Source organism: Acomys russatus, chromosome 28 (genome assembly GCF_903995435.1).
Source record: "Acomys russatus chromosome 28, mAcoRus1.1, whole genome shotgun sequence".
Lineage (NCBI taxonomy): Eukaryota > Metazoa > Chordata > Mammalia > Rodentia > Muridae > Acomys > Acomys russatus.
Genome location: NC_067164.1, coordinates 298,421 through 321,606, shown reverse-complemented (window position 1 = coordinate 321,606; position 23,186 = coordinate 298,421). Strand labels below are relative to the sequence as shown.

The following is a 23,186-nucleotide window of genomic DNA, read 5'->3' as shown; positions in this document are numbered from 1 at the left end:
AATACCCCTCCATTCTAGAAATTCCTGGAATAAAAAAAAAGTAGGCTGCATTTTTAAAAAGTAGTACTTTATCCATTTGTGTATGCCCAATATATGATTTGTTGGTGGTGCCTGATAAATGGGCCTTCTTTGAATGAAAAGTAAGAAGAATCCATAAACAAGACGTCTATTTTTCTGGCCTTCCCTAGCTTGTCACAGCCAGGGCCTGGTGGAGTGCAGAAGTGGGCAGTGCATCCCCAGCCCCTTCCAGTGTGATGGAGATGAAGACTGTAAAGACGGGAGTGACGAGGAGAACTGCAGTGACAGTGAGTGTCCCAGGGTCCCCAGACCCCAGACCACTCTTGCCTTGGTGGGTCTTTCTTTGCGGGAACAAAGCAAAACATCTGGAAGTTGCTTAAGCAGGATTTCCTCTGAACAGATGACTCCAGACTGTCTAGTCACCTTTTCTCTTGGTAAATATATAATGCCTAAACAGCACAGGCTGGAAACACCTTCCTAAGAATTCAGGCTAGAGGTGAAGTCACGTGCTCAGATTCTGTTGAGCCTCCTATGGAGACTTCTCTTTAATAAGTTTAATACAGAGAAAATTTTGCCTGCAGCACACAGTTAAATATGATTAGATTCCAAATAGAATGAATTGGCTCATGAAATTAAATGTAACTGCATCTTAATTTGGCCATGTTCACAGAAGCAGTTTAATGTTTCACATTGCCAAGCAACAGATTTAAATATACTTTAAAATGAACATAATATCTATGCATGGAACTTAAACAGAAAAAAGAAATTAAACATCTTGGGTTTTAAATTTGATCATTTCTGTGTAAAAAAAAAAAAAAAAAAAAAAAGCAACTTACACACTGATTATTTTAGGACCTGATTTGTATGAAAACCTCCCAGCATGGTGCTGATGGAATATCCCCAAACTTAATAACCCCCGTATCAGTTCATACGGTAGCAGCATTGCACAGTGGGAATGTGTGTGGCAGATACACCCTTGATGGTGAGCTTTAAGCTCCATGCTATTCCGTGCGAGCTGGGTGGCTGTGAGTCACTCATCTTTCTGGGTCACTGTTTTCACATCAGCTCCAATAATGATAAGTGCTGTGTGGGGCAAGTGCCTGGGGAAAAGCTGGATAAATATTGCCTGTGGGTACACGGCTAATATGGGGTCATTTTTCTCCTGGGAATTCAAGCTAACAAAACAACTGATAGCGCTCACAGTCTCATGAGATGAATTGGCTTACAGCCAATATCCAACCGTGCCGCACAGGCTGCAAAGAATGCAGGGTGCTTATGTTTCTCTTTGTGTTGTGAAAGCTTCGCAAAGAGCTCCTGGAAAATGCTTGGTGGAAACACACAAGAGCATCGAGCTAAAGAACGAGGTGTGCTCTCTAGGCAGAGGGGAGGTCAGAAGAGCACGGCAGACCCCGCACCACATGGACCGTGGTCTTGAGATAGGAAGTGGAAGGTGTGTTTAGCCTCCATACAGAGTGAAGACCAAGTTGTGAGTTTTTCTACGGGCCTTTCCCTGTTGCTTTTGTGCTCATAAAGCCTTCTCTCCTTCTCATGACAATTTACCCCATTCGCCTGAAACCCTTCCTTGGGCAGCTTTGCCCTCCTGACCTAGTCGCCTTCAGCTTTTCTTCATAGACACCTCTGGTAAAGCTGTGTCTTCACAGCCTCATGAGATGTTGCTCACGAGGCCTCGTTAGATTTAGAGAGGCTGCACAGAAGGGGCCACGCCCCTTTGCCTTTCAGAATCCATTCCTGCTGATGCCGAGACTTGCCACAAAGCAGGCATTTAATATTTGCTGAACTGTTGAATACCTAATGTTGTAAAATGTCACAAACAGCTTAAACTTATGAAAAATATTTAAGGTTGCCTTGAGGGAGAAAAAAATACCCAATGGCTTTAACAGTGACATCTTTTATGAAAAGTGACAATAACATTTCACACTAGAGGGGCTGGAGGGAAGATTTGGCATAATACACGTTGTCTTAGAATTATGAATAATCATGGCTATATATGTACGCTGTGGCTACTTCTATTCAAGGGTGCCTTGTAAGATATTTGGGATTCCAGATGACATGTCTGAAAGTAATTGACCATGGTAATGGGGGAGAGATGGAAAGAGAATGGGTAGCAATTTATTACTTTATCCACTTAATCTACAAATGACCAGGAAATAAATGGCAGAAGCAGTTTCCTCTCCACATTCCTTAAGGAAAAGCCATCAGGGCAAAGGCTGCTGCCGCTGCCGCCACTCATTTGGGAAGAAGAAATCCTGATGTTAGGTCATCAGAACTTGGCTGATGATGCTTTCCAGGAATAATAAACGTCTGGGTAGCAGCTGTGAAAGACTTGCACTGTGATAAAGGATCTTTGCAATAGGGTATTCACATTGATGCCCTGTTGATTACCAGGGAAAGTGTTTTCCTTAAACTGGAGAGTTGGAGTTTAAGATGCCATTACTAGACTGTCAATATCTTTGTATTACCCTCCAGGCCTCACATCACTTGCATTTTATTTTGTGATGTATAGGCACCTATGTAAAAACAGAATCCATTTTCCCCATTAGAGGCAACCATCTGTTTTTCTCTTTTAGTGTGGGTTTGCCTCTTTTTTGTTCATTTGTACAGAATTCTTTCAGATTCTGGGCTACACTTAGTTGATGGGAGGATGAACCCAGAGCATACCTACTCCATATGTGTTCAATATTTGGAAGGAGATTGGAAGGAAATTAAAGTTGTGTTGCCCCTCAGCTCCAGGATGCATTCTCAGTCCTTCAGATGGAGGCTTGGAGATTGGCAGGTGATGAAAACCCTTTTCCCTTTCCACAGGTCAGACGCCATGTCCAGAAGGTGATCAAGGTTGCCTCGACAGCTCCTGCCTCCATTCCTGTGCTGGTAACTCTCCATGCGACTCAGACAGCAGCCTGAGTAACTGTAGTAAGTACAACAGCTGATGCGGGCAGTCTCTGGGACAGACAGCCATCCAGCCTCTCTCTTCCTTCCACATTGCTGTAAACTCCTGACGCTTGGACTCTCTCCAAAAAAAAAAAAGTATATATCTTTGCCTTTTTCTTTTGTTCAAAGGTTGCATGTGGTAGCAGAAAAGAACCAAAATGGTCTTCATTAACTAAATAAGAAACAAATGTGTGGTTGTGGATGGGCCCAACAATCCAAATTGCTAATGCCATTACCTCTACTTTCTCCTCAACATCAGCCCCTATAAATTATTTTCACAGCTCCATCTGCAGGCAGATGCAATCTTCCTCCTCTCCCTCCTCCTCCTCTTCCTCCTCCTACTTTTAAAGCACAGCTTCCAAACTGGAGACTTCATCCAAGAAGCAGATAGGGGGTTCACTCCAATAGTCACATGAATTTGGTCAGTCCATTTTTATCAATAGATGCATTCTCACAATTCCAGACATGTCGGTGAACTATCATAGTCTGGGAATCATTGTGTTAATCTGTTTAGTTGGTAATGCGGTGGCTCCAATGGCGAAAGCAGGTGACTGTCTCAATTAGTTTTCCGTAGAGATTAGCTGAGAGAAGACAGAATGGGCTAGAATGAAGAATATCAAATCAACTCCCATGGGAAATTTTAACTTAACTAGAAAACTTCTAAAGATTGATTTTTTTTTATATAAAAGAAATGATTTGTTCCCCCACAGCTCAGTTATTATATCACACTCACTTCTTTCACTTGGAGTAATTAATTGTCTGTTCATCCTCAGCTTGGGGCTAAAAGCTTAGAAGCAGGTCAGTCAGATTTCAGCTATCAAGAGAGCTACTTCAGATCACATACCCTTTCGATTAAGGCCATCGGGAGCTTTGAGGCCATGGACTTTCAGTGGCCTTGTGACACGTGAGGTGATTTATATCACAGTGTATCAGTGCTCATGGTTGCTAAGAAACTGCTTTGGCTGAAAGCAAACCCCTCAGGCCTCTGTTGTTTTCATGTAAGGGGACAGTTTCTCCCAGGTATTATACTAGTCCATCTATCTGTTGCTAGTGACTCAATATCACAGACTAGGTCATTAACGAAGAAAAGAGGTTCCTTTTGTTCACAGTTCTGGCTTAAGTTTGAGGGGCCCCATATGGCTATATCCCTTTTTACTGTTCAAAAACCAGTGTAGCATAAGCCATCCCATGAAGACAGAAAAGAGATTTCTAGACTCCTAGCCAGGCCCCCAGTGCTCAGTCATGGGATCAAGCCTGATGTTCCTATCACTCCTCTAAGTGCCACTTCTAAGCATCCTTGTTTGATTAAAACTCTTCACTCTGAATGGTTTACAATGGGATTAAACTTCATGATTTCAGTGCAGGCAAACTATAACACTGTATGAGAAGAGTAGTTATTAGTCTGTCACTAAGAAGATGTACTAGCAGGGACATGGAGCACTATTCAGACTGTAGAGTGCTTGCCTATCATGCACAGTTCCCAGGCTTCAATTGTTAGCACCTACCTTCTTACATGGTCATAAGCCCAGCACTTTGTAAGTAGTGGTAATAAGATTAGAAGTTCAAGGTCATCCTTAGCCACTTGGTGAATAGGAGACCAGCCTGGGATATATGAGCATTGTCTTCAAAACTAATTTTTAAGTGATAAGATAAAATAAAAATGAAAGAAGATGCCCTGACCACTTTACTCTCTCAGCCAGGCATATCCAACCTATAGATTTGTATATAAAGATGTACGTGCATGTGTTCTGGGTCCGTTGTGCCTATTTATGTCACAATCAGGTCTGGATATTTTTTAAGAATGATTTATTTTCATTACAATTTAAATGTTGGATAATTTTGAAGCATGATGATCATGTCAAAGGCAAGTGTTTTTTATTGTTAAACTTTTCAATATTATTTGACATGGAACAACACTGTTAGACTAAAAATGCAAACAAAGAAAGGTCACATGTGTCATATGTGGGAAAGAGAGAGACTGAATATGCTCTCTTGTTTTCTTTACATTTGAAACACTTCAGAATCTAAAAATGTAGGGGCCACAGACATAGCTCAGTGGTTAAAAGCACTGGCTTCTCTTCCAGAAGACCTGGGTTCAATTCCCAGTTCCTACATGGTGGCTCATCAATATCTGTAATGCAAGTCCAGCAAAATCCAATAATTTCTTCTGCCTCGGTGGGCCCTGCATGCACATGGTCCACAGGCATACAGGTATACAGAACATCCATACATATTAAATAGAAATAAATATATATCAGAAAACTTCTAAAATATCTCAGAAATCTGAAAATTTATATAATGTCATACAAAAACGAGTGATAAAAAGGGCAAGTAGCTTGCTCTGGTTTATACATTAAGCAGAGCTTGCAATGAGTGTGCAAGGTTCCAGGCACCAGAATGGACAATGTCTCTTTAAGGGAGAAGAAAAGAATCATATCCCTGGCTTACTGGAGATAAATTCTAGTATGGAATTTATGTACTCTCCTCACTCACATTTACTATTTTGTTCTTTTCATATTCTTCCAACATTCATTTTCCCTAGCTTCTCCCTAGAACCTTCATTTCCACGTACATCTCCACTAACTCCTTTCCATGTACAGCAAACACCCAAAGATCATATCTTCTGAGGGTTACACACTGGGTTAGGCATTGGTCCTTCCATTATTGAAAGCACTATCTGTACCTGACTTCCAGCTAGCTCTCAAGGAGCCTATTGGTGGATTATGTGTGCTCGGTTCTCTGTACAGGTGGATACGTAGCATTCCTTCTTATAAAACTGTACATATACATGGAATGTGATTATCCTATGGTGCTTAACATCATCAACATCAATGGTGTTTATCTTCTTAACCCACCCCATCTCCATGATGTTTGATTCTTCCAACTGACGCTTGCAAAGAGAACAAGAAATAATAGATAGGTAGGAGGTTATTCCAAGCAAAGCTGCCCATTTATTTCTTCTTTTCACCCTCCCTCCCTCCCCCTTATTTTTTCTTTTTTTCTTTCTTTTTTTTTTTTTTTTTTTTTTTTTTTGTGACAGGGTTTCGCCAAGCTAGTCTGGGACTCTCTATATTGACATCACTGGCCTTGAACTTGTAGAGATCTGCTGCCCTTTATCTCCTGAGTCCTAGGATTAAATACACAGCTCTGTCTCTTCTTTGGTGCAAAGTTGAACCTTAGGATATGGAGGAAAATGAATGAATAGACACATAGACAGTGGAATTCATCATTAAAGCTGACTACTTAGCATAAGTGAATAAACAGTGCCGTGTTTAGTTTGCAGTCCTTGACATTGTGAATGAAGAAGGTTGATATTTGTCCGGCAGAGCCAGAATTTCACCAAACTTTTTTGGATTCCAGTCTCTGAAGACACTAGTTCTTGCCATATAATAAAAATTACACAGCTCTTCAACGGTCTCTGAAGATGCGTTGTGTAGGACTCAGGTCTCAGGATAATTTAGATGTCCTCAGGGAACTCCTTGTGACTGCCCTAGTGGTCTGTTTGTGACTAAGCTACAGAATTTGTGCCTTCTTTGACACTAGATATGAAAAGTTTTCATATTTCTCTGTAATTTTTCATTATAATAGTTGTTTTCAACCTTCCTGATGCTCTGACCCTTTAATACCGTTCTCATGTGATGGTGATCTCCAACCATAAAAGTGTTTCCATTGCTTACTTGATAACTACAATTTTGGTACTCTTATAGATTGTAATATAAATACACATGTTTTCTGGTGGTCTTAGGTGACTCCTGTGAAAGGGTCATTTGACTCCCAGAGGGGTTTCAACCCACTGATTGAAAACCACTGCTCTAGAGAAAGCCAATGGCTTACTTTCCATTACCACAAATGCCTATCATTACCAAAAAACAAAAACAAAACAAAAAACAAACAAACAAACAAGCAAACAGGCAAACAACCGCAAGTTTACATCTGTGTGAATGAGACAATGTACGGAAAGGCTTCAGCCATCACAGTAATAGCTTTGATTAGCCTGGACTCTTCCGTTCAGTGCCTTCCTGGAACCCTGACATCTCCATGCCTCGCAGGGAGCAAACTGAAGGATAGGAGTAGGAATGATGTTCTCATAGCACAAAGAAACCAACACATCACTCTTTTCTCATGGAATATATAACACAGGCAACTAGAGGAACCAGATGGGAAGAGTAATCTCTATGGTTGTCTCTTCCTTTTCCTACCCATGTTCATCAAGACCCCACAAAACCTGGTGTGGCTGTCATGATCCCCTGGTGTTCTATTTCTCTTTATTTCAACATGGCAACTCACCTATTCCACTTACTAAGGCTCTAACTGAACATTGAGGAAGAGGAAGGGGTGAATAACTTTGCCCTAGAACTTTCTTCTCATTGAAAATTTCCTGTCTGCTCTTTGCAAATCCCAATTGGAAGAAACCAAATAGCATGGGCTGTGATCAAGAAGCAACACATCAAAACGGTTAAAGACTTCAGCTCTTGCTAGCAAATAGTTGCTAGGAGGAATGATGTCTTTCTGCAAGTGTTCCCACCTGCCAAGTGAGAAGCAGTTAATTAATTGACATATTATGACTGGGTGGCACTATTAATTAATGAATCAAAGCATGGGGCATCTGCAGCTGTTGATGTCATACTAAGGGGGAATCAGACATTGTGTGCCTGCTGAGGAGAGAACACAGCAGCTGTTTACAGTCCTAGCAAACACCCAAAGCCTAGGCAACCCTCCTGATTCTGCAGCCAAAGTCTAAAGTTCAGGAAGTCAGGGGAGTGGGACAAGGGGTGTGCGACCTGCCCATCAGAGCAAATCTGGGATTTTCAACAGTGAATTGTAAAGAAAAACAAATGATGGAGTGGGAAACCAAAGAATTTAAGATAATTGAAAGACAAGCTTTTTAAAAAACAGGCCAGCTTGAACTAGAATATGATGGTAAAGAAAAAACAGATAGTGACAACGGTGAGGCTTGTTTTTCCTCTGGAGAAAAAGGAGAAGGTTGAAATAAGACAGGATATACAGGGGTAGAGGTGGAGGTCTGAGTTTATGCCAATTTTCGCTTACTTGTTCCGGATGGTAGTTGCAAGAATATCTACTTTATAAAAGCTCATAGACTGTTATAAATGAAAAATGATAAATAGAGGTTTACCGTTTGCAGCAAAGACTATCTGGTCAGTGTGACTAGATGTTGGAAATGTCATCTTTTTCCATAAATGGTTTTTACTTAGTACAGCTTCCAGTGACGTCACAGTTTTGCACCATATGTAGCTCACAATCCCATCTTTACGTAGACTTTAACAACTCTTGTAGCACACTTTAAAAATGATATGCTATTGTCAGGACACCAGGCTTTTAAAAACAGATATTCATTAAAGCTTATCTACAGGATCCAGTGAGCATCTGTACCGAATACTTGCAAGCAGGACCAGCCACCTATGCTAAGCATCCTTGCATTTGGGACGTGACTGCCCTCTAGTGACTATTTCATATTAAGTTCAGTGTTTAAGTTTAAGCTTTAAATACTTACTGATCAAAGCAACCGCATTTGGATGATGAGTATCTAAGAGTCTAACTTGTTCAGCAATCTGTGAAGAATGCCTTTTAAGGGAGCAAAACATAAAATCCAATTCTTACTTCACTCAGTGAAGATCGTCAGCATAGCACATGTTCATCACGTAATCTAGTCATCAACCTTAGCTGTGAAGCACTGAAAGTTATGTTTTGACAAACCAAAAGTGACGTCTTCTCCACATATCAAAGCTGAGAGGAATTATCCACGGGATAGTATCTTTTCATCACCTAATGAAGCGCACTGATACAAATGTTAGGCAGTGGTGGGGTGGTAAAGGAAGAGAGGGAAAGGATGTGTAAGAGAAGGAAGGATTGCCTCAGACATCTGTGTGAACAGTGCCATTTTGTAAAACTACTGAGTATATAAAGGAAAGAAGGAAAGGAGGCCCACGTCCCTCCAACTGAAGATGTTTGTGATACGTAAGGAAGCCTGTAACAAAAGCAACAGAAAGAATAGTGGGAATGATATGATTCTTCATTGGCAACTGCTAATCTGTCTTTATAAATAAGTGCCTGTGTGTATGATGTGAGCAGGAAAAGGCATGAGGGGCTCTACGTTCTTCTAAAGACTCTGGGAGAGGGAGGGAGAGAGAGAGAGAGGGAGAGAGAGTCTAGAGATGAGAGATAGGAGAGGTGAGAGTGAGGAGAGAGGTAGAGAGAGAGAGAGAGAGAGAGGAGAGAGAGAGAGAAGAGAGAGGGAGCGGCGGCATATATGATCTATAACGAAGAGCAGATGCGCTGTTTTCGATCTACGCTCTCTTTTCTTTTCGTGCTCTCTCTCTCTCCTCTCTCTACGGCTCTCGCTTATCTCTTCTCCTCGCACTCGTCTCGCTCTCATTTCCTCTCTGAGGCTCTCTCCCCCTTTTTTGCCTTTTGTTTTTTGTCTCCCCCTGTCTTATCGCAAATCTTTGAACCACAAAATGTGAAAGTTCCTGTTTGCTTTACTCTGAGCAGATATAATAAGTTACTGTATACTAACTGGCTTAAATAGCAGGCATTAACGTCTCACAGTCCTGGGGTCTGGAAGCTTGAGGTCGGGGTACCAGCATAGCTCAGTGGATGCTTCTCAGCCTCAGAAGGCCAACTTCCCTTTGTATTCCACATGCCAGAATGAGAGAGGGAGATTCATTTGGGGTCTCTTGTGTAGGGGCACCAATCTAGTTCCCAAAGACTGCTCTCATGACCTTGTTACCTCACAAGGGCCCTGAGGATTTAAGCTTATGACTTTGAGAGACTACAAAAGGTCCTTTACATCCTCCCTTCATAAATAAAGAAAACAATAAGGACCAAACCCTTACCTTCTGTGTCTTGTCTTTTTATCTCTTATTTGTCCCCAATACAATGCCAGTTCCCTGGTGTTCTGGCTCCCTCAGGAGACTGAGTCACAGCACATCTTGTCCATGGCATCTTTAATCTCATCAGCTCCTTATGAATATTATCTCCATGAAGCTCTCATAGTCTCTAGATTAATATGTAGTATCGAGGCTTATTTCACCCTAGTCCTTCTTATTTATTTTTATCACAGCACTTTTCATACAAACAAGTATGATTTGAATACTTGCTCATAATAAGGCCTGGAATCTTTGGTGTGCCTAGGTCAATTTTATAACACACGTCTAATTAACCCTCTTACCTCAGGGTCAATCTTCTGGGATCTTCAAGGGGACAGGAAGCCTCTACTGCCTACCCTCAAACCTGCCCAAACTCACCTGTCTAAGAGGCTTGAATCTCTCTCGGTCATCATGTGCTGTCCCTCTGAGCTCCTAACACTCTGATTAATGCCACTTGTGTTAGTAAATTCAGGCTGCTGTCACCAAGTACCATAAGCTGTGGGGCACAAACAACAAATGTGTATGGCCCACAGTTCAAGAAGATGGAAGTCTGCAATCAAGGTCCTGGCAGATCAGATCTCACCTCACAGGAGGGCTTGCTCACCTTATAGTTCACCAACAGCTGCAGTTTTGCTGTGTCGTTCAATGGTGGTTAAAAAAAAAAAAAAGACTACTAGCTTTATGGATGCTAATGCCACAGTGAGCTTTCTCTTGTTATTTATACTGCATCTAAGTCTGATCACCTTTCAAAACCCCATCCGCAAGTGCAGTACCATTAGGGGTTAGAGCTCCTGCCTATGACGTAGGGGTGAGTGGAGCACAGTCCATGCAAACTTTATCCTAGCCTGGTCACATGCTCTGCAGTCAGTGTGTGTGTCTTCACCTCTATCAAGACTGCGGAGTTCCAAAATAGGAAGGACACTGCCTTTTCTTTTTCACTGCTTAGAAGAATCCCTGACACATTCCCTCCTCTTTTCCTTCCTCTATTCTTTGAGGTCAAGAGACGAAGGTCATTTTTTTTAAAATCTCAGACTGATGTGGAGGAGGCAAGAGTAGGCCAAGGAGGACCACAGCAGTGTGGTGGACATGAGCTGGACATGCCTAGAACACGAGCACCCTCACACTCTTCAGGAAGAATAGGAGGAGCCCTCAGTCAGGAAGGCCCCCTGGAAGTAGTATCATGCACCCTGAGATTAGGATGCTGAAGAAGAGATGACTTCCTGAGGAACATGGAGACAGGCTATACCTGGCACTGAGTTCTATAAGTGCATGTCCCATGTGGGTGAATGACATCAGGAAAAGGTGGAGGAGGAGAGGAGCAAACAGGCTGCATGAGGACGCATCCTTCTGGAAATATTGGTATTCAAGGCACTATAGAACCGACCACAGCAAAGAGCTTTTGATGCCATAGTCATAAACGGGAAAGTTGGGCTGTTGTTAAAGGAGTAAAGTAGCCTTAGGTTGCAAGCTAGCATCTTTGTGTTTTATCCTCATTAGCAAGAAGCACCCGACAGGTCAGTCTCTTCTTAAGCTAACATATTGTAGCCTTGTCTTTAAATTCATTGGTCAGTAAGAAAGCATATATCCAGAAATTGTCTAATTGCCTATTTAACAAACCTCATTGTTTTTTTTAAGTGTTTGTGCAGATAATGCAGTCTATACTATTTTAGAAGCAATGAATAAATCAGAAGAAAAAGGGGGACTGAACAAAAGAATGATAAAAGAGTCATTTTCAGAAAAAGTTAACTCAATTTACAAGAATGAGAAAAGACTTTCTAAAATGCATGTGCGGAACACTGCTGGCAGTGCCGTGCACAGAAATTAACACAGGTTTTTCATGGCTCTTCTGTAGCTGAGTCCCTGGTTTTGATGTCCATAAATAAACGTCTTGGACTACTTAAGGTCTGGTTTTTGCTACTCAGTCTCCAGGCTTCTTAAACTTTTCCTCTCACAACTGCTTTTTTTTTTGGTTTTAATTCCAACTTCAGGTATATAGGTATAGAAAATAGGAATACAAACTGAATATTTACCAGTAACAACTGATAAAGAAACTTGTTTTAAAACAAATCTTTGGTATGCATATACATGTAAAAATCTTTACCATTTATTAGAGATAGAAATGAATTTGAATACTGATGAAATAAATGGGATTATTTTTACATGAAAATTAAATATTTGTTGAATATTTGGTATAAAACTGGGTGTTGTGCCTCACACTTGCCATTCCAGAAGTTAGAAGGGTGAAGCAGAAAGACCTTGGCTATAGAATGTGTTCCTGGGTAACCACAGCTAGAAAATGAACAAAAGTAAACAGCAGCAAAGCAACCAGCCCCAAACCAAGTGATACTGTAAGACGTAGAACATCGTTAATGCTTTTCAAAGTTGGCCCGTGTTTAATTTTGTAATTCCCTACATGTTCTGTCTTCATTTACATAAGTACATAGTAAAAAGTGGGAGAAGTATGTTTAGGTTTTCAGAAATTGTGGGAAACGCTGTCCTAGTCTCAAGACAAAATTCATTGAACAAATTTTCATTAAAACTCATCAGCTATTCAAACAGCATTTTAAAGAATTAATCATTCTAAAACAATACAATCTGAACATATATTAATTTGATACAGATGAAGAAAGATGGAAAATATTGTCTTTATTTCCTGTAATTAAACCACTTTGTTTTTATAAGATCTTAAAACTTAGTACGTGCAGTAAAAACATTGTAATTCATAACAGAGGGTAGTCTGGGACCTGAGCCAAGGAGTTTCACGTTTCATGCAGTGTTTGTTGCTGTCACACAGGATGTATTGGGATGTGTACTCCAGAATGCATTGTCATGTGTTCAGAACCAAGGCTGCAGTGAAGTTACACAATGTGACGTTTGCAAGTGTCAGAAACACCTCAGACTCATTATCTGACTTATTTTGAGTTAAGCTTTGGCCACTGTGTGTTCAGAAACCTCTGAGTGATGCCAATTATTTTGCCTCCCTCATGCATGGTTGTGTAACCAGGACCCAGAGCTTTAGAAGCTGTGCTCTAGATCAAGTAAGGTAGACTGCGAGAGGGGGAAGCTTAAAGGGGTTGTTTCTAATATTCACATTTGTATGTGTGTGTTCTTTCGTTAGGTCAATGTGAGCCAATCACCCTGGAACTCTGTATGAATTTGCCCTACAATCATACACATTATCCAAATTACCTTGGCCACAGTACTCAAAAGGAGGCGTCCATCAGCTGGGAGTCATCTCTCTTCCCTGCGCTTGTACAAACCAATTGTTACAAATACCTCATGTTTTTTGCTTGCACCATTTTGGTTCCAAAGTGTGATGTAAATACAGGCCAACGCATCCCCCCTTGCAGGTAATTTGATTTGTAAATCTGTGCCAGGCATCCTCATCCTATCTCAGAGAGAACAAAACAAAACAAACAAACAGAAAGCACAAAGTTGAGTTTACACAAATAAATATTGCTAAGGACTCTGAAAGTTAACAAATTCAAAAGATAAAGAAATAGGAATAAAATGAGTATTTGAATAAGAATTCATCACTCAAGCACCAAACATGGGCAACATGAATGTCCTTCCATGACAGGTCATGTGTTTTTATCTATGCTTCACTTTGTTGGACCACAAAGTATCCTTTCGAATGTAAGTTAGGGTTGGGGTGCTGTTCAGTGATAGCACATCCTTTAGAATACGTGAATTGGATCACTAGCACCCCAAAGCAAAGCAGAAGAAGAGTGTGAGGGAGCCGAGGAAGGGGCTGTGTCTGCCCCTTTGTCTGGAAACACCAGTGTGTTTGCTTTCCAAAATTATTTAATGTGTTCTTCATCAATATATTTCAGATGTTCTACTCTCACAGTACTTACTAGTTAGTAGGACTACACGAGAGACAGGATAGCTGTTCACAGGCAAAACCATGATGCACATCATTGACATTTTTATCTGCCTGTATGAATGAAAGAACATCTCAAGAACAGACCTTGAACCTTGAGTCTGAACAATATCATGAGGGCGAGAACTATGGCCGTGGAGTTTATTGTCAGCTTCAAGTCCTCTCAAGCTGCTTTGTGCTCCTAAGACCAATTACTCATCCTCTTTGGACCTCAAGTCCTTTCACTGGTGAAATAAGCATTTTGTTTGTTGACTTTTGTTGTAGTGAGAGTTCAAGAAAGGATTGTGAAGTTAACTAAATGCCAAGGCCCCTGAATTGGATGGAAGCTCTATATTGGTTGATGTAATTATGAAGATAGCACATGGGCTCAGTTGCTCAGTGGCATCTCCGTCCCCATTTTGGGCCACATGTAAGAGGCTGTAGTCAGGGGATGTGCATAGCTGAGGTGACTGTCTGAGAAGTCACTGTTGCTACCTTCTGCAATGCCGTCTTGCACTCAAGGGTGGCTATGCAGATGTGCTTGCTTGAATGTGAAGGGTAACTATAGAAACCATATGTTGGATAGCAGAAGTTACACAGAGCTTTAAGAAAAAAAAGAAATTACGCCAATACAGTGGACAGGTGGGCAGACAATAAATTTAAGGCTGTATATCAAGTGGACGATGAGGTAAGGTGTCTCTGGAGTCAAAGCAGGAAACAGTAAGATTTCAGAATGATGCAGGCAGCTAAGCATATCATACAAGACGAGGAAAGTCAAATTCAGCATTTGCCTGCGCAAAAGTGATTCTGAGAATTTTATTACATTTCCTTCTGAGTATTGTTAGAATATCTACTGGTTTCCCATTGAAGTTATTTGTAAATCTTACTCTGTTTTTATTAAGCAAGGTCAATGATGGTAGTGAATTGCTATTTTGACTAGTGCTTCCCCAACTGCATTTGATTTTCTTTTTATATCTACATAAGATTTCCCTAATGCATCATTAATTTACTGTACTTGTAAATGGATATCCATATTGAATTTCATGGTTTAAGTTTTATAACCTAAAGTGACTGGGGTGCAAATAGTTCTGAGATGCTAGTGAGTGAACATGTTGTTAAACTTCTTTTAAACAGACTTTAATTCTGTTTCTTAGCTTTAATGATATGTCTTTAAACTTCAGTGCCAGCAATAGGAGTGTTTTGATATTTACACATAAACAAACCAATATGTTCCTAATCTTATGAATTAATGCATAGCTGTTTTTGCTGAGTCTATTTATTAACCTTGCCATTCACTTTTTAAGTTGCATATGCAAAGATAAGGAATCTTACCAAGCCTACCAATGTATTAAAAGCTTGAGGGTTACTATGTCTCATGTTCAAAATCCCCTTTGACCAAGGTTGCACCATCATGGCAGATATCGACTGCTGAGGGCCACACAGATTTTGACAAGAACTTTTGGTGGTGCTGTTAGCAGTATTTCTATTTCATAGTAAAATTCAGAAGTGGTATAGTCAATGGTTACCTTAATAGCTACAGCTGAGTTTGTACTTTTTTGTTGTACATATGCAGCAAAACTCCAATCCAGCAGATTGTGCCTGGATGATATTGAACTTACTGTTTTTCAAACTGAATGTGAGAATGACTCATATTCATTTTTGTTGAAAATTCCAAACATAAACTAGAAATTAAAATTTGTGTTTAGAAAAAACAAGTGAGCATTGTTGGTGGAAGCCAAAGAAGAGGGAACAGAGGCAGGGCCCTGGATAAGCCAGTGTAGGACATCCCCCCCCCCCAACTGCTCATCAGTGAATCACTCAACTGAAGTCTCTTGTACAGGGTCATGGTCCAAGGTGGACTGAGATAGGGAGTGATGCTAGGCATTCCTCTGCTTGAAAACCAAGGCTGGAGAATGTTTGCCTAAAAGACAGAAAAGTTGAATGTCAAAGGGAAGAGAGTCTGAGTCATGGAGACAATCTGTTTATATATTTTTTGTCTGTAGTCAAATCTATCTTGGTGAAAGCAGCTGGGTCCTCTTTGTAGGGATCTTGCGTGTTTGGGGCTTTTAAGTGCCGATTAGGGGCATATTGTGCACACCAATATGTTTCCACACACCTCCCTACACATATAGTCCTGCATAGAGTCAAAACCAAAATACATTCCGAGTATACATTTCCTATGGAGCTATGTGGCTTCTGACATGTCATCTCTCTACTGGCAGACTTCTGTGTGAGCACTCCAAAGAGCGTTGTGAGTCTGTTCTTGGGATTGTAGGCCTCCAGTGGCCTGAAGACACAGATTGCAATCAGTTTCCAGAGGAAAATTCAGACAATCAAACTTGCCTCCTGCCCAATGAAGACGTGGAAGGTTAGTGTTCTAGTATATCTCAGAAGGGCATCTAACGTGGATGAACACATCAGCCACTTTTGCAGTCTGAGTGAAGGAGGGCTGTTGTTGGTTTTCTAGTTAGTTGTCAATTCATCTGCATAGGTGGGTGACACTAAAAACTGCCTGATTACCCTAGAAAGTGTGCACACCTATCTGTTCACTGTTACCATTATTATCATATGTAAAATAATTTTAGGCAACAAAAATGAACTGGGGGATGAGCTTAGTCATCTGGGTGTTTCCCACTTTATGCCTACTGCTTTTACAGGGCTGGTTATGTGTGGGTGTTGCTTATTTTAGAAGCCGTGAAACTAATGATAAATGGCAACCCTTGGTGTTTCCAAGTAAGAAGGCATAGTAGGATTAATGATAGGGAAGTAGACTTGGGCACTGGACCATCAAATGAAAGATTAGAACCTCTGGGGAGCTAGGGTCATGTATAGCAAGGCTCACATTGTTGCTAAGTGTCTATTTTAAAAGATGCTTAGTTATAGCAAAGCACAGGTACTAAGTGCTGATTTGGAGAATGGGTACCAAGGATGAAGGAGAAGGCTGGGGATCAGCAGACAGAAGAAAGCCAAGCAAAGTTCAGGTGTCTCAGCTGTGCAGAGACCTGTTGTATCTTTAGTTCTTGCCCACTCACAACAACCCCAAATGGAAACACAGATGTCAGCTGATGTCTTTGGGAGCCTGTCCACTGACAGCTGCACTGCTTTTTGACAGAATGTTCACCGAGTCACTTCAAGTGTCGCTCAGGACGATGTGTTCTGGGTTCCAGAAGATGTGATGGCCAGACTGACTGTGATGATGACAGTGACGAAGAGAACTGTGGTATGTGTATGAGATGGCATTGTCATCAATGTACAGTAGTAACTGGCAAGGATAAGGCACTGTGTTGGAATCTGTAAACTGTCTGTCTGCTTGTTCTAGGAAGTGGCATCTTCTCAGATGCTAATACATTTACTTCTGGAGTCAGCAAACTACAAGGCATGAATTGATGTGATTTTTCTACCAAATTACATTTTAATGCATAAAAAAATTACATTTCAATTTATAGCCATAAGTATATAAATAGGAAAAGGAACAGTTCATAAATATGAGGAGCTATTTTTGTTATTAAATTGCAAAGCAGTTGTTCTGTGGTTTAGGGAAAGAAGAATGATGTCTTGCCATTGCCTTCCTGAGCCACTAATCAGGCATCCACACTCATGGGACTGTTCAGGCAACAGCACTCACATTTAATTGAGATTCATTTTCATGCCCCTCTCCCTTTGCCTCCATTGAAAAGGATAAAATTCTCCTTGACTCTTGTGCTATGGAGCCCCCAAATCAACAGTGGCAAGGGTAGGGCAGGGTGGAGATGCCAATGGAAATTTGACACAGCCATTCTCATGTTATTTTCCTGAAAACTATGGTTCTTGTCCACTGAAAGGGTGCCAGGGTGCAGAAAACAGACAACGCTTTTCAGCAAACACTCTCTGGCACAGAATGACTGAAGTGAGATAAAAAAGCTAGCTTACTTACGGTTATTTAGCTTGTCATACCCCCAAATAAAATTGACACTTAATTCATTGGAAGCACATAAGGCAATATGTATTTTGAGATCATTTCATTCTGTTGGCCGTTGAAGTATGAAATATTGTCTTCCCTCTCAAAATGAAGTTTTGTAGTAAACATTGTCCTCCTGGTCAAGACAAAATACAATAAGTAACCAACTAAACCACTATCAGCTACTGTAAATATGGACACATGCCTCTTCTGGAAGATTACAGCTGTCAGGGTGATGGTACAGAGGTCAGTGTAATTTTGCTATAGAGCAGTATTTAATAATTTAGGAACTTCCTATAATTTGCCCATTTATGAACTTTTTGTAGGAAATACAGAAAAAAATTCACTGACTGTCATTTTAGTAGTATGTCCAGAATGTATTAGATTGTTCACTAAGAATTTTTGCTGGGATATGGTATTCTAAAGTATTGCTTAAGATAGAGTATTTTAGATTATTCAAAGTAGTTATGTGACTCTATTGACGTGACTAGCTCTAGATTTTTATCAGATGACTAAATATTTGCCAAATGCTTAGTTTAAAAAGTAATGGGTTATGTTACTTGGGAGTGCATACCTGAAATCCAAGCACTTTGGAGGTTGAAAGCCCAAGGTCATCCTTCAACTGTACAACAAGTTTGAAGCCACCCTGGGTGTTACCTGAAGTCTTGAGTCAAGAAAACAAGAACAAAACAAAATGTTTCTTTTCAAGAATAAATTGTCTTCATTCTAAAAGACATTATGAAGCATAAACTCATAGCACTATAGTAAAGTACTTTAGTGACCCTCAAATATGAAGATTCTTGTTAAATAATGAGTTTTTATTAAGACTTTGATTTGAAAACAGAGAGCCACAACAATAAAGTAAACTAACCTTCAGTTCGTTTTCAAAGTATCATGTCTACCTTGATAGCTCTGATGTAAAAAGTTAAAGATCAATAAGGAATTAATTTGTTTGGATGTAAACTGATTGTTTTAATAGCAATAATTTACATGAGAAAACTTGCTCTGAGTTTTCCAAAGTGACTCATGATGGTCGAGTTCTCCTTTGCCATGTATACAAGCACTCAGATGGGCTGTCCTGTGTGCTGGGAAGGCATTACTGATGATTACTGATGATTTAGATAAGGAAGCCAGGCCCCACCAGACCCTGGGTACCATCCAGTTCATGCTCTGCTACTACCGTCTGTTTTCAGGTGCACATATGCTTATGTGGAAATGGAAACAGGAAGTCGGGTTGCAATCCACATTTCTCATCACTCTGATTTATTCTATGTCTTTTGCATTGAAGGCACTCAGTGCTTGGGCTTGCCTGTCATGAATCTATAGCTCACATAGAAAATTAGACAGCACTGCTGGGGGCTCCCTTCAAAACAACACTTACTTCATTCAGTGCATTAGAAATTACATTGATTGTGTGTTTCTTTAGCAATTTTGTATCTGGAAATGTGACTACCAATGCACACAAATTGTAGATGCACACTCAAAATAAATGCATGAGAACTTAGCAATGAGAGCTTTGCACACAGTAGGCTCCTGCTCTCATGATAATTTTTTTTTGCTGTTGCAATTGCTAATGTAAACAAATGTTGTAAGGTTTACTAATACTGAGAGTGTTTCCAACCAATGCTTGTAAGAACTTACAAGGGTGAAGCCACAGCTGAAGGATGGATTCATGGAGGAGAAGCCTTGAAGACATAGGAGGGATTCGCAGAGTCAGCCCTTCCTTACCTTACAGGTTGACAGCTTGTCAGTCACAAAATAGATAACATATCCACATACAGTTAAACCAGCAACTTGATAAAATCAGCTTAATTTCAGCATAGCATTTTCAATGCATTAGACAACAGGGAACAACCATTTGAACAGAGACATAAACACAAAAGACATAAAGAAAATAGCAGTGGGATTCTGCATTTGTTCTTAGCTGCCAGACTCTAACATTGGTTGTGTAAAGCTGAGGTTCACTTTTTTTAGTGTTTACAACCACAGTCTATGCAAGCTATTATATAAATAGCTGTGCTCTGATGTACACAGTGGATCTTCTCAGTGGGGCCATTAAATGAGAATACGGTGTAAGCAAATTCTTTATATCTAAAAATAAAATCTTTATTCTCCTAAATATGGTATCACAACCACTAACAGATCACTCTTCTGAGTATTAAATAATGACACCCCCTAAGCAGAGAAAGATTGATGGCAATACAAATTGCTGAGGGACTGTCATTTATCTTCAAATTAACAAAAACCACTTTCATTAATTATCTTTGGTCTTTTATTGAACTCAGATAAAAACAAAAGCTTTAGATGTAACCAGAACCATTTCTCAGACTCCAATCCTCTGGGGGTCCTCAGAGGATTCTTACTGTGATACTTTGAAGTTTCCTGGAGTGTTTTGTCTATTTTATGCTCTTTAAGAGCACTGAGCTAATTTGTCACACAGAAGCCTTTGCTTGCGGGTGAGACGGCTTTGCTTTGTGGCCATCAGAAGAATGAGCCATTGTGTCTGTACATGAGGCTTACTCCTAGCTGTGTGTCTGGGAGGATGGACCTCTGGGTTTAATTTTTGATCTCTGAGCAGGCCTAATTCCTCCCCGCCAAAGGAAAAGAGTGATCTTTCCTGTTGATATTTCGCTGCTTGGTTCCTGTGCCACTGTCTTATGCTGTGTATTGGATGAGCTTCTTGGAATGGTAGAAGGAGGGCTCGGTGAAGACGTAGGCTTGGTGTACAGATTCAACATTTAGAGGACCTGCCATCTTAGCTTGCCATTTCCCTTCTCTTGAACTCACTTGCAAGTTGTGTTGTACCCTCCTTTATCTTTTATAACACAAAGACTTATAATGTGCTCACTTTGATCCTCAGAAGACGGTAGCCAGGAACACACTTGTGCTGGTAATAGAGAATATAAAATGCAATTCCCTTCCAAATTAACCCTCTGCATCTTGCTTGGGGAAGGATTTGTGTTTCGCTTGGTCTTGTTTCAGGCAGCTAATTTTGGCTATGTGGAGTGGACTGTCACAGCATGGCATGTCCAAAGCAGAGCTGGACCAGGCCCCCAGGTTTCATGACAAGCTTATGAGTAAGTATATTGTCCTAGAGATGGTGGCTATTTAGGATGAATGATTCTGTTTCCAGAATTTCATCCATTGACAAAGATCCTCAGACTATAGTTACAACTTTACTATTCTCCCCTCCTGCCTCTTCCCAGCGCATTAAGACACTATGTGTTGAAGAGGATGTGAAGTGTGCTCCCCCCAGAAAAGGGAAGAATTGGTAAACCTGCCAAGACTAAAGATGTAGGTCATAGCTGTAGGACCTGTGCAGTTGCTCATGATGGTCAATGCTTAGGAACCAGGAGGGATGTAGGCCATCGATGCTGACCACTAGGATGAGCACTGGGGATGTGCCAGGATCATGTACACTCTTGCAGGGTCTTTGTGCCTTCTATACCTGAGTACTGGCTGTTCCAACACACACGATCCACTGTAAGAGTTTATCCACAGGTCTTTCCCGTGGCAGACTCTGGCTGGTGGGCTATGGATCTAAACTGTCTCACCTTTTAGTAGCCCAAAAGCCCAGATTCACATTTTCTTCTTCCCCCTTGTTAGCAGCTCTGGTCTGAAGGGTGAGGTAGGTTTTATTTCTTGCATTTGAGAAGATGAATGGACCTCATATTTGCATAGCTAAGAGTTTTATACAGCAAGAATACCTGTTTTAGGGTTACGCTTTGGATATGAAGTGTCATAGAGGTGTCTATGCTAGCGTTATGGCAGGGGTGTGCAGTGTCATTGGTTCCTGGCTAGCCAATGAGAGGTCATTAGATCCTGAAGGTCCTAACCCAATTGGTAGATTAACCCATGGGTAGATTCACAATTCAATGGCATTAATGGCAGGTAACAGATACTTTGGAAGATGGTTCTCATTGGAGGAAGTGAGTCATTAGAAGTCTATTTGGGGAGCTATGTTCTGGTATTGTGTCTTGTGTTTTTGTGCCTTGTTTCTGCTTCTTAGATACCATGAGGTAAGCAGGCTTTCTCTCTTCCAGCTGAATGCTTACTTGCTGCAGGCTTGATATAAATACAGCCAACCATAGTACATCTACTCAGTAATCCCACACACACACACACATACACACACACACACACACACACACATACACACAGAGAAAGAGAGAGACAGAGAGACAGAGAGAGACAGACAGAGAGACAGAGAGAGAGAGAGAGACAGAGAGAGAGGGAGAGAGACAGAGAGAGAGAGAGAGAGAGAGAGAGAGAGAGAGAGAGAGAGAGAGAGAGAGAGAGAGAGAGTTTCACCACCTTTGCTTATAGCAATTTTCTTAGAGCCTAGCTCTGGCATGGAAGCGGGTTTCATAGCGTGTCTGCAAGATTGAGCAGTATAGTGATGAGTGAGTTCCCTAAGCATAGAGATCAGAGTGCTAAGCCAATTTAAAGTAACTAGCCATACACATTGCCTGGGACCAATGGGGTTCTTGAGACAAGGAAGATTTGGTGCTTTCGCTGGGAAAGTTCTGGGTAAATCAGGACTTGGTAACTTGCATAGCACTGTCCTCCTTGGTGTGCCTTGATGTTTGTCCAGTGTTAGACAACTATTGCTCTAACAACTTCTGCTATTTGGCTTCATAACCTAAAGATGAAGGAAATATCATATCTCACCCATATCAGCTTTTAAGGTGTCATTCACTTTGCTGTTAGAGCATACACTTAATACATGCTTACACAAAAATGTCATTTTAGAGACAAAATGTTTTCTTCACAAATAATACTATCTTCCACATGACAAATGCCATGACCTCCTTACATTTTATTTAATCTATTCTTACTATGTAAGAAATGTTTGTTTGTACAAACTTTTTTAAGAAAAGGAAGTGTACAAAAGGAAACATTAATGCTCAGAGAATACTCCTTTAAGGCTGGAGGTTGCGGATGAGTAGCAAGTAACGCATGCCATTGCCTTTTTTGTTACTACTGTTCATGAGAACACACTACAGGAGTCCTTATGCTCAGAGATCTGTTCCTGTGTTTGTTTTATATTAGTCCCACCCAGATGTACAAATTCTCCATTCATTCTGAAGGTCTCCTAGCTCCAGGCTGTCTCTCATCCCCCACTAGTATAGTGATTTCTCTATCTAAAAAGAAATCCTACCTATTGTGTTAGCTCTGCTCTCTTGTGGAGTAAGAAGTTTAGACTGTTGGGCAAGAACTGGGACACATGGGCAGGTTTCAGTATCCTCTTTGAATCCTTAGAGGAGAGACAATACCATCATAATATTGCGGTTAGGGTTGACATCCTCTGCCAGCTGAAAACTCCAACTACCATGACCATGTGCTCATTGAGTCTATGTCTGGATCTAAGACCACTTTATGTTAGCTGACAGCGAGGATCTCTCATTATTTATCCCTCACATATTTGGTTGATAAAACACTCTAAATGTAATTTTATCTCAGTAAAATTTCTATTCTGGTGAAATATTTTGATCTTTGTTTTGAATGACCATTTTAATAGTGAGGTTTTTTT

The 23,186-nt window shown here is 40.7% G+C and overlaps 1 protein-coding gene across 1 annotated transcript in view; it reads left to right on the top strand.

Annotated features, from left to right (window-relative positions):
- The window catches only part of Corin (corin, serine peptidase), a 247,726-nt gene that overhangs the window by 174,218 nt on the left and 50,322 nt on the right, over positions 1 to 23,186 (top strand). The window contains exons 9-13 of the mRNA XM_051170139.1: positions 189 to 305; positions 2,842 to 2,949; positions 12,973 to 13,204; positions 15,939 to 16,084; positions 16,829 to 16,936. Coding sequence (XP_051026096.1) covers positions 189 to 305; positions 2,842 to 2,949; positions 12,973 to 13,204; positions 15,939 to 16,084; positions 16,829 to 16,936 — 711 coding nt within the window. The remainder of the gene's footprint in view (positions 1 to 188; positions 306 to 2,841; positions 2,950 to 12,972; positions 13,205 to 15,938; positions 16,085 to 16,828; positions 16,937 to 23,186) is intronic.